This window comes from Lipotes vexillifer, unplaced genomic scaffold (assembly GCF_000442215.2).
Source record: "Lipotes vexillifer unplaced genomic scaffold, Lipotes_vexillifer_v1.1 scaffold946, whole genome shotgun sequence".
Classification (NCBI taxonomy): domain Eukaryota; kingdom Metazoa; phylum Chordata; class Mammalia; order Artiodactyla; family Lipotidae; genus Lipotes; species Lipotes vexillifer.
Genome location: NW_006776646.1, coordinates 1,662,459 through 1,674,040, shown reverse-complemented (window position 1 = coordinate 1,674,040; position 11,582 = coordinate 1,662,459). Strand labels below are relative to the sequence as shown.

Sequence of the window (11,582 nt, the reverse complement as noted above, 5' to 3'; positions counted from 1 at the left end):
AAATTTGGAGCAGGGGTGTGCAGTGGTGAGAGCAGTGCTTGGAGAGACTCACTTGGCAGCTGTGTAGAACAGAGTGGAAAGCCTATGTGGACATCTGGGTGTGGGAAGACAAGAACCAGCATCTGGGCAGCTGGCAGTGGACATGGCAGGCTGCAGGGGATTCAGGTGGATTTGGTGACTGAGTCAATGTGAGAGGTAAAGCCAAGGGGAGCCCGAGACAACTCCAGCTCTGAACCTGAGTGTGGGGAAAGAACGGCTTTAAGAAGTTTACCCTGATCTTGGAGCCCAACTTCAGGAAACCTGGATGTTTGTGAACCGAGAGGGGGCCCCACAAGTAGAAAAGCAGAGATGAAAGATGCTGAAGGGGAAGGGATAACTGAAGAAATCCAGTACTGAAAGAGTCAACACGAGGGGATTGCCAGCTAGGTAAACAGTTGAGTTTGGAAAGCAGAAACCCATGTTCCTCTGAGCACAGAAGAAAGAAAGGTAAAAAAACGGTCACCCCAGGATTGCTGGATTTGTCTATGTTGTACTTTTCTTCTTTATCTCAATTTGTAAAACTGATAATCTGTTATGGTGAAGTTGAAGAAAGAGAATGCTGGATCTCTCTAGACATACCCTTCATATATATAAAAAGCAAGATTGGGCCTCCCTGGTGGCGCAGTGGTTGAGAGTCCGCCTGCCGATGCAGGGGACGTGGGTTCGTACCCCGGTCCGGGAAGATCCCACATGCCGCGGAGCAGCTGGGCCCGTGAGCCATGGCCGCTGAGCCTGCGTGTCCGGAGCCTGTGCTCCACAACGGGAGAGGCCACAACAGTGAGAGGCCCGCATAGCGCAAAAAAAAAAAAAAAAAAAAAAAAAAGCAAGATTGTAGATATGGTGGGTCCAAGGGAATTGGAAAAGTTGTCATTAACCCTATTTATTAAAAAAAGGATGAAGACATTTTCAGAGACCTCAACAGCGTAGTTTTTCTTGCGTTCTAATTTGCAAAAAACCCTTATAATTATAGTCAAATAGGTAGGTAAAGATGAATTTATTCTAGTATCTATAAAAATTAAATCTTATGGAAAATTATGGCTCACTTTAAGAAAAGATGAGTTATGTTAAAATTACAGAAATTCTATACTATATTGAAAAAAGTAGGAAATCCCACCCCCCCACTACCAGTTATAGGTGGTATTTGATTGAGGTATGACTCCATTCAAGTGTTCTGTTGTGTCCTCATATCATTGATGTGCATTATCCTTTCACCCTACTGTAACCCCCTGAAGCCTAGAACCTCAACATGTAGTTCCCAAGTTCTCAGCTTCACCTGCACTCCTATCGTAAAATTGAATTCTAACACTTAATGATATATTAGAGGGGGTCTTTTGTTTGAAAGTGGTGTGTTTCTTTCCTTTTTGTGCCGAGTTGCAAGTCATTTTTAGAAAACTCCTATTCTAAAACTTTTCATTTCCAATTGCACCAACTTCCTTTTGTAGGAACTGAAATATAGGAATGCACCTAATGACTTCCTTCAGCACCTTTCAGGGAGACTTCAGTAAATGGCCTTTTGGAGCAAAGGCTATCCCCACCCCATCTAGTGTCTTCAGAAATGGTATAGTTTCTGAAGAAATAGTGAATAAACATTTAAACCACCGTTTCACCTGGCCTAATTGTTTCAGCAAACCAAACAGTAAGCTACTTAATATGCACAGATTTTAGTGCTGAGAGACACTTAGACCACTGTTCTGTGACCAGTTATCTTTTATAATAAAGAAAATTGAATTATCTTAGCACTGATTCTATTCTTTATTCTCTGAAACCATTAGCCAGTATATTTTTATGGCAAAAACATTCTGGTTCTATTTAATTATGGGAGACATGCACATCTTGGAAAAACACCACGAAATGCCATCCTAGGGTTATGTCTACACTGTTAAGGCAGATAATAAGCCAGTACAAAATGATTGTAAATATACCTTGGCTGCAAAACATTTGTTTTGTACTAAAAAGCAGAAATTTAGAAATGGAAACTTCTTGATTAGTGTCAGTGGGTCTGTTTCCATACTGCCTTGTTTTTAATCTGGCTCGCTCCTTTATAACAGACAATGAAAGACAAAATATAATTAAGAGTGAAATAATATGGTACATTTTGGAACTACTTACCCATTTCTTTGTACCAGTTAAGAGCATCTTCTTCTGTGGTATTACTTCTTATCTAGTGCACGATTAATTATTTTTCACTGGCCATTTCACTCAGTCTTTTAAAGCAGGACACATTAAAGAAATGAATCAGTATCTTAACGTTTGTAGAAAGGAATACATTTTTAAATGTCTTTAAGGAGGTAAAAGCTTGGTGCCGCACAGATTTATTGTGTGTTTAAAGCCACTACGCAATAACAAACCCTGAACCTAAGGTGTGGTCATACCTGAACTGAAAATGACAGCCTCCCTGAACTCAGGGACACGAAAAATAATCCCTCCATTTTATCTCATCCCTTCAGTATCTTTATTGATTTTTTTTTCCTTTGCAATCATTTTGAAGAGGATAGTTTTTTACATGTCTGTCCCACGTGTACATCCAAAGGATCTGGGTTTCAACATAATGATTTTTGTTTTTCTTTTGGGAATGACTTACATTTCTTCTAGCACATCACTATCAGGCCACTCTGACTACGCGAAACAGTAAGAAACTTCAGTGTGGTTTCGGTTGTCAGAGATAAAGTTAAAATATTGGTGATTAATTTTCACTGGTGCTCCTGGGAACCATAACTAAGGACAGTGTGATCACTGGTCTAGGCCAAACAGCAGCATGGTCATAATTAGCATTGTTTTTTATAGACTCGTTAACTCTTTCCTGGTATTAATCAGAATGCATTTTAGATTCAACATTTACCTCGGAATTAATGAACCGTTCAATTCAACACAATTATCTGTTGAATGTCTTCATTTTTTTACTAGGCTATTCTTGGAGGAGAATACAAAGGTGAACAGGATACATTTTGTGCCCCTGCCCCCGGAAGTTACAGTTACTAAAAATAGAGTAGTTCCTGAGGAAATAGACGATATATATCAAATATTTATGCCCAGCATTTGATTGAAAACATTAACATTTTAACTTCTTTGAATACAGGCATGGGAATTCCATCCAGAAGTGTCCTGCAGATGATTTTACATTCTCACTTTTTTTTTTTTTTTTTTTTTTTTTTTTTTTTGCGGTACGCGGGTCTCTCACTGTTGTGGCCTCTCCCGTTGCGGAGCACAGGCTCCGGACACGCAGGCTCAGCGGCCATGGCTCACGGGCCCAGCCGCTCCGCGGCATGTGGGATCTTCCCGGACCGGGGCACGAACCCACGTCCCCTGTATCGGCAGGCGGACTCTAAACCACTGCGCCACCAGGGAAGCCCCCATTCTCACTTTTAAAGAAGGTTATTGTTCAATTTAAAATAATAACAGAAGAATAAATTGTCATTTACTAAGGCATGTTCTGTTTCAAGGCCTGATTAACAACCAACCCTCTCTCTACTAAGGGCAAGTTGGCTAATTAATAACAGACATTAATTCTGTGCTTCCCACAGTGCAGTTTTATTCACTTGAGTTCACATTGATTTATGTTCTTTTGTGTCCACTGTGTGCTTCTCTATGTGCACTCCATGCATATGTACATAATGTAGTTTGTGTGTGCTTTCCTAGGTCCCACTAAAGTGTTGATATATGGACCCAAAAGTAGATGTGAGTAGATAATGCTTGTACCCAAAAGTAGAACTGAGCTTGATTATATCTTTAATAAGAGTTGCTTCTTGAAAGATAATTGATTTAAGATCTTTCTGAATCTAATTTTGTTGTATATGGTTTTCCCCGCGGATATAGAATCATTCAACCCTAGAATGAAAAACTGGAGCAAAGCAGTTAGTCTACCAGGGCTATGATGTGCTGTTAATGAGACAGTACGAATATTAGTACTAATAATAATAGCCAGCATTTATCCTACATGACATTAAGCCCCAAAGGGATGGTTGTCACAATACATTATTCTTGCTCTGTGCTAGACACTATTTTAAGTACTATACATGTGCAATTCATTGAACCTCACAGTATTCCTAAGGCAAGTACTATGTTAACATCCACATTCTGTAGATTGAGAAACAGGCACAGAATGGTTTAGAGAAAAGGAGCTTAATTGGTGGCAGAGTCAGTCTGTTGTCATAGACAATATCTCTAGAATCCCTGCCTTTTGAAACTGCCTCTCAATATAAAATTTGTTTACATTTCAGAGTGATGGCATATTCTAAGAGTTACTACATCCATAGCTGTTCCTGGGCTCTGTTTGTGTCATGTGAAAATACAGACTGTTAATTCCTAGACAGTTTCTTTTTTTTTTTTTTTTTTTTTTTTTTGGTGGTACGCGGGCCTCTCACTTGTTGTGGCCTCTCCCATTGCGGAGCACAGGCTCCAGACACACAGGCTCAGCGGCCATGGCTCACGGGCCTAGCCACTCCGCGGCATGTGGGATCTTCCCGGACTGGGGCACAAACCTGTGTCCCCTGCATTGGCAGGCAGACTCTCAACCACTGCGCCACCAGGGAAGCCCTCCTAGAAACTTTTGAAAATTATTTTTAATCATGTTTGAACTCATATAAGAAGATGAAAACTGGGAATTATTGAAGTCTCCCCCCACCCCCCAAAGTTATTGTCTAATGTGCTTCCCCAGAATCTCTGTGCCCTGTATGCTGGCTTATATCCCAGGTGGCTGCAGACTGCCTTTCCTGGGTTCCTGTGTCCCCTGATTTCCAGCTGGGTTCAGCCAGTGGGAGACACTGGCAGAAGATTAGGGGATGGGAGGAAGAGAGAGGCTGGGATGCGTAGGGAAGGGGTGAGGAGGGGGTGGGAGTAAGCAAAAGCATCATCTCGTCCATGTATCCAGCTCTCTCCAGATTGGCCCACCACAGGTCTGTCTTCCACCAGGGACCTAGCCCCTGGGCTTCGTAACACTCCTTCCACCATTTGTCCCTACCGTGCCTTCCTGCTGTTGCTAATCCCTGGGTTACCTCACGACCTCCTGTTCTGGTATCCCAGTTCTTCATGACCTGTGTAATTAGCTTATTCCCTGCATTAAATTCCCTTGGCTAGGTATGCTTTAAGTTGTTTCTGTTTGCGTAGTTACACCCTGACTGGTACACAAGCCATCCTCATTTTTTATTTTGTATGCTTATAAAATAGGCTAAGAGAATGCTAATGGCATACTGTACCCAGATTTCAGCAAAACTTCTGACAATCTTATGTCCTTGTAAACAAAATGGGGGGAGTTTAGACTGGATTATTAAACATTCTTAGATTGCTGGAGCTTATTAATGTTCAAATCAACCTGATGAAAGGGCTCTAGAAGTTTGCCAAAAGGCTCTGTCCTTGGCCATGACCTACTCAACTTTATTACCAAAGATTTGGACGAAGACGTTAAAAGCAACTTTATCAAACGTGTCTATAACACAAAGCTGGAAGGCAATTTAACTCAAATTTTGAAAAGATATACTTCGTAAGGAAAAATGGAAACTCTTGCATCTAGTTACAAAAAGTATAAAGATACAGAATGGGAGAGACCAAGCTTCCCAGCATAGTATGTGGGTAATCCAGGATTTTAATTGACCACAAGCCCAATACAAGCCAGAAGTTTTGACCTGTTTTTTTAAAAACAGGTGGGATATCATATATTAATGCATATATGTGGAATCTAGAAAAATGGTATAGATGATCTTATTTGCAAAGCAGAAATAGAGACACAGACATAGAGAACAAATGTATGGATACTAAGGAGGAGGGGAGGTGGGATGAATTGGGAGACTGGGATTGACATATATACACTACTATGTATAAAATAGGTAACTAATGAGAGCCTACTGTATAGCACGGGGAAATCTACCCAATGCTCTGGGGTGACTTAAATGGGAAGGAATCCAAAAAAGAGAGGATATATGTATATGTATAGCTGATTCACTTTGCTGTACAGCAGAAACTAACCCAACATTGTAAAGCAACTATACTCCAGTAAAAATGAATTAAAAATAAAAACAATGGGGCAAGTTCATCTATGGTTCTCATTAGAAGATTAGTGTCCTTATCAACTGACAAATAGTTCCACTTTTCATCTGGAGTATTTCAGGAAGGCTAGGAACTTAATCTAAAATACTGCTAAATTGAAACATCATTGTTTTCCAGCCCTTATAAGCTTTATGTCATTTATGAGTTATATTTGCACACATTTGTTTACTTTTGCCTGGCAACAACCCAGCGGAGGACGATGTACTGTTACGATTTCTCAGCCTTTATATCCTCATATGGGTTCAGGTATAAGCTACCTGCCTAGCTCACTGTGTGGCCTTAGGCACAGAAACCCAGCTTATTTCAATAAAGTCCATTCTCATTTCAGGACAACCATACTGCATCTGGATAAGAGGGACCCAACTTTTGAAAGGTTGGGAAGCCTTTACATATAATGAGCAGTTATTCCAGGTGAAGAGACTCACGGGAACATAAAGTCTATCTTCTAGGATTTAAAAGTCTGTCGCATGAGAGAAGGAGTGGATTAATTTAAGTGGCTTCAGGGAACAACCAGGACGGATAGGATTTATAGATTTTTGCTCAATATTTTAAAAATTTCAAACAGCATTGCCCTCTAATATGGTCACTGTCTTTGTGCAAAAAGTTGTATAACTCTCAGGAATTTTATAATAAAATGAATTGCTACATTAGGAAGAATATTAAATTAGATAACATTAGATAAGATAATTAGGTAAGTCTAGAGTGACACCCAACTCTGAGAGTTTGATTTGTGTTTATTTGGGGGTTTGGTTAGTGAGATTTGTGATTTGTAGTTATTAGCTTTATTTTTATAGTTTAACTTCCAGCCATGTAATTGTTTTTCTTATAATTTAGAATTAACATGCTCTATTTATGAAAAAACTTTTAAGAGCCTGAAACAAGGAAGTAAAGCATGACTAGTGTTCGGGGTAATTACCTTCCCAAGAAGTATTATGCTGTTTCCCAGAATATGTCCCCAGAGAGAATGTCTGCATTTGTTCCATTTCATTCCTAGCTGTAGAATCCTATCAGGGGTGATGAGGAGAATTGTTTTGAAATACATTGAAGCTGAGAAGAGAGTTTGCAAAGTGTTATTGGGTTTGCTAAGATGAACCTGTGCAAATGCAAACCGTTGGCAGAATCAGTGCTTGTGTGGCAAAGGTCCCTAAAGTGACTTATTAAAGGCCACCAGAGTGATAGTGGTTGAAAACTATAAAATTTACCTTGAGGATCCCTTTCTAGCCTTCTTCTAGCATAGTCTCTCTCCCCTCATGGGATAGTTAGATTCATGAAGGACTAGGATAATTGAGAAAGGAAAATAAAAATTATTCCAAAATTGATACAAAAACAGCAAATCTCCCCTGAGAATAAAGCATGCAGGGAAGATGATATGTATCCCAGTGTTTCAGAATTAATTTAACGTTTTGCTTTGATCTTTTTTCTGGTTAGGTTTAATAAAGGGAAGTTCTCAGTCTTCATAACTACTTGCTGAGGTCTAAAAGTTAACTTACATGATTTCCTGAAAAAGGCAGCTCTGTTGTGAATTCATGATATTACACATCTTCCCTGTGAATGATCCTGAAGGGCTGGGTACTCTTGTCATGTTCATTTTTTTAAAAAAAAAAACCTTGCACTGTCTGCCTCCTCCCGCCCCAGCTTCTTGCGAGACTTACTAATCATAACATAATTCTCACGGAAGGATTTGAGATATACTGAAAGTACTAAGGGAAAAAATGAGGTAAAATAGTATCTGATGTTTAATTCAATGTATTATCCATTTAAAAAATGAATTTTATAGCTGTTAACAATCTCTAACAACTTGCCATTCCATAAAATGGTGATTTTTCTTTTAAAACAGATCAGTTTCCTACTCATGTACTTGATTTGGGGGGTTCAGCAAGCCCTAATAGTCTTTTTTCCTCTAAATTGACAGTGCAGAGTAGATAAAATGAGTAATGGTTAAGAATTCCTGTGCTGCCGTTGGCTTCATCAGCCTTGTAGTGACTCGTGATGAATGCCTCCAAGGGGCTGGGGGGCTGGGCTGGAAGCTGTCAGGAATCATGGGACAGACCTTATTGATCTTTGCACCTTTAGTGTCCCTCACTGAGCCTAGCACCGGGGAGCCTTACGGGGAGTGTTTATGAATGAAAAGCCAGGTACTGAAAATGAATTTTACTATGAGCTGTAATTTCCTCTTTTAGAAAATAGCTTTTAGATTGCAGTTTCAAGGTACATAGTTGCTGGAGAGGAGGATGGCGAGTTTCTCCTTTAATGTCCTATATGTGAAATTTGGGGAGTTTAAAAACTTAACCGAATTGCTCCCAGATGTGTTTTGGTGCTCAAAATTTTTCAGATTTTAGGGAAAATGATGCAGTGTGTGTCTCTTACAGTATGCCATTAATTCCCTAATATATATTCAAATTCATGGAGATTTAATAGCAAAAACATGAATAGTCACATTAAGTCAGATAATAGTTCTGGTCAGAATTTGCAGCCAGGTAAGTTTGGATCAGATCAAGTTTGCCATCAAATGGGTTTTCAAAAAAAAAACAACCACCCCCCACTTATTTTTCAGAGCTTTTGTGATCTTTCAGGTTATCTTTTGGCATTTGTGGACCTATAATGTTTTGTTCATTAACCAAAACCTTCTGTAGTTCTTTAGTGAATCATCTTATCATTTCTAATTTTAAGCAGGTAGGTAGAAATTGTTGCTCTTTCTCTCATTTCCCCAAGAAAAAAGAAAAGGTAAATATCTGAATAGAGTTTGGGGATGATTTACTAAGTACTGCCATATGTGCATCATCTCACTTAGACCTCACAGGATCCTCTGAGACAACTATTATCAGTTTTATTTTACAAAGACAACAGAGGAATGAGGACTGAAATGACTCATCCTAGGTGCAGAGTTAGCAAGTAGCAAAATTAAGACTCAAACTCGGGTCTTTCAATTCTAGATACCATCCTTCTTTTACCAAATCTTGTTTTCAGAGGAAACCTTCATGAGAAGCTGGAAAGTGAGAATTTGAGTATATACTCTTCTAGAGTTGAATGAATATATTACAGAGCCTTTTATTAATTTGAATAATTTAAGTTACTTTGGCAGAAGTGGACTTGTAAAGTTTGAAGTTTGTTTTGATTATTTTTTAAAAGGATGTAATTTAAAAGTTTAAGCTAATTTCAAGTATAGAATAATGTATTTTGTTTGTTCTCTCATGTTTAACTGTTTAGATGTGCCTGGCATCAGAGGGGGTGAAAATGGAAGAATCAAAGCTAATAAAAGCAAAAGAATCAGATGGCGGAAGAATTAAAGAATTGGAGAAGGGCAAGGAAGAAAGAGAAATAAAAATGGAGAAAACAGATGAAGCCAGGTTACAGAAAGAAGCAGAATTTGAAAAATCAGCTAAGGAAAATGTAAGAGATTCTAAGGAATTAAGAAATTTTGAGGAGCTGCGAATGGATGATATAAAGGGTATAAAAGTGGAAGCTCCCAAAGAAATTAAAAAGGAAGAATTAGAGGAAGATCAAAAATGTAGTCACTTCCCTGATTTTTCTTACTCTGCTAGTAGCAAGATCATAATAAGCGATGTTCCCAGTAGAAAGGATCACCTGTGCCATCCTCATGGAATTATGATCATTGAGGATCCCACAGCATTAAGCAAACCAGAAAAGCTAAAAAAGAAAAAGAAGAAAAACAAAATGGATCGACATGGAAATGATAAATCCACACCCAAGAAGACTTGCAAAAAGAGGCAGTCCTCGGAATCTGATATCGAGAGTGTCATGTACACCATTGAAGCTGTTGCAAAGGGAGACTGGGGCATCGAGAAGCTTGGAGAAACCCCTCGCAAGAAGGTCCGCACGTCCTCAAGTGGCAAGGGGAGCATTTTGGATGCCAAGCCACCAAAGAAGAAAGTGAAATCAAGAGAGAAGAAAATGTCAAAGGAGAAATCCTCAGACACCACCAAAGAGTCAAGACCTCAAGATTTTATCAGTATTTCTGCCAGCAAGAACATTTCTGGTGAGGTGCCAGAGGGTATAAAAGCAGAACCATTGACCCCTACGGAAGATGCATTACCACCCAGCCTATCAGGACAGGCCAAGCCTGAGGACAGTGACTGTCACAGAAAAATAGAGACTTGTGGCTCCCGGAAATCCGAGAGGTCTTGCAAAGGTGCTCTTTATAAAACCCTGGTGTCTGAGGGTATGCTCACCTCTCTGCGAGCTAATGTTGACAGAGGTAAGTGACTTCTCTAAATCTGAAAAGAACATGGAAACCTAGCAGAATTTCTCCTTTAGACGTATTGAAAAGAACCACAGTAAAGAACAGTATAGTATCAAAATAATATTTTACATTTGTACAATTCTTTACAGTTTATAGATTATATACATTTGTCATTTTACCTATATGTTTTTAGCACCATTAAGGAGAGTTTCTATTCACTTTGTACATAGTTCTCAGAATATAAGTGTTCAGAGTTACTCCAACCTTTTTTTTTTACTGGTGTTGGCTGGCTTTTTGTTTTGAAGGATCAGTATTGCATGTGTAGAGCTCTTAAGTCTGGTTTTTAAAATTGATGGAAATAATTTTCTGAAACAAGCAGATATGTTTGGCAGAATCTTAACCTGTAGACTCTAGAAGCAAATAACTTATCTAGCCCTCCCCACTAGGTAATCAAAACTGTAGTTGAAGTGAAGAGCTCTTTAAAACATAACAGTATCCAGAAACCAGTTAATATATATACCTTTATTCCATAGAGTGTTTCATATAAATTCATCTATTTTAAAATATAGTATCTGGCTAGGGGACTACCTGTTGCCAAGCTAAATTCTAACTATAGAGATGTGTGAAAATAGGTCTAACAAGTCCTGAATGAAGATCCTTGAGAGTACATGGTTCTCTAGGGATGTCATTCCAGTAACTCTTGGGGAAATTAGAATTAATAGTGCATACCAGAAAAGGGCTCCCACACCTCAGGCTGATTATCTAATGGAAAAATTAGTAGTATTGATAGTCTGTCTCATGAGTCATGTAGCACCTGTTATGATGAGATTGTGGATCTCAGAGTCTGTAAGTTACTTTTTTGCATGTTCTGTTATTAAAGGTGGTCCATCAGGAATCACTCTGAGGAATCTGAAATAGTTAGTAATGGCATCATGCAAATGATACCTAAGGGGTCAAGAGGTCACTTGTGAAGCAACACTCTTTCTTTTGAATTTCCTTAGGGAAACGAAGCTCAGGAAAAGGAAACTCTTCTGATCATGAAGGGTGTTGGAATGAAGAAAGCTGGACATTTAACCAGAGTGGGACCAGTGGAAGCAAGAAGGTCAAGAAGACAAAGCCAAAGGAAGACTCTCTTCTTGGGTAAGCGTCTGTGAGCACAGTCAGACACACAGCACTGACCTCAAATGTGGTGGTATTTTCAAGGTAAACAGATCACTAACTGCTTGTTCTTTGAGTGTCCAGTCAGCCCTTCCTGCCATCTTAGTAAGCACATGAAGGAATACAAATCAAGTGTATCAAATGA

General features: G+C 39.1%; 1 protein-coding gene across 2 annotated transcripts in view; it reads left to right on the top strand.

The window, feature by feature from the left end:
• BBX (BBX high mobility group box domain containing) overlaps window positions 1–11,582 on the top strand; it is a 282,615-nt gene that overhangs the window by 234,323 nt on the left and 36,710 nt on the right. For both annotated transcript variants that reach the window (XM_007450540.1, XM_007450539.1), the window contains exons 11-12: window positions 9,286–10,294; window positions 11,281–11,419. In XM_007450540.1, coding sequence (XP_007450602.1) covers window positions 9,286–10,294; window positions 11,281–11,419 — 1,148 coding nt within the window. The remainder of the gene's footprint in view (window positions 1–9,285; window positions 10,295–11,280; window positions 11,420–11,582) is intronic.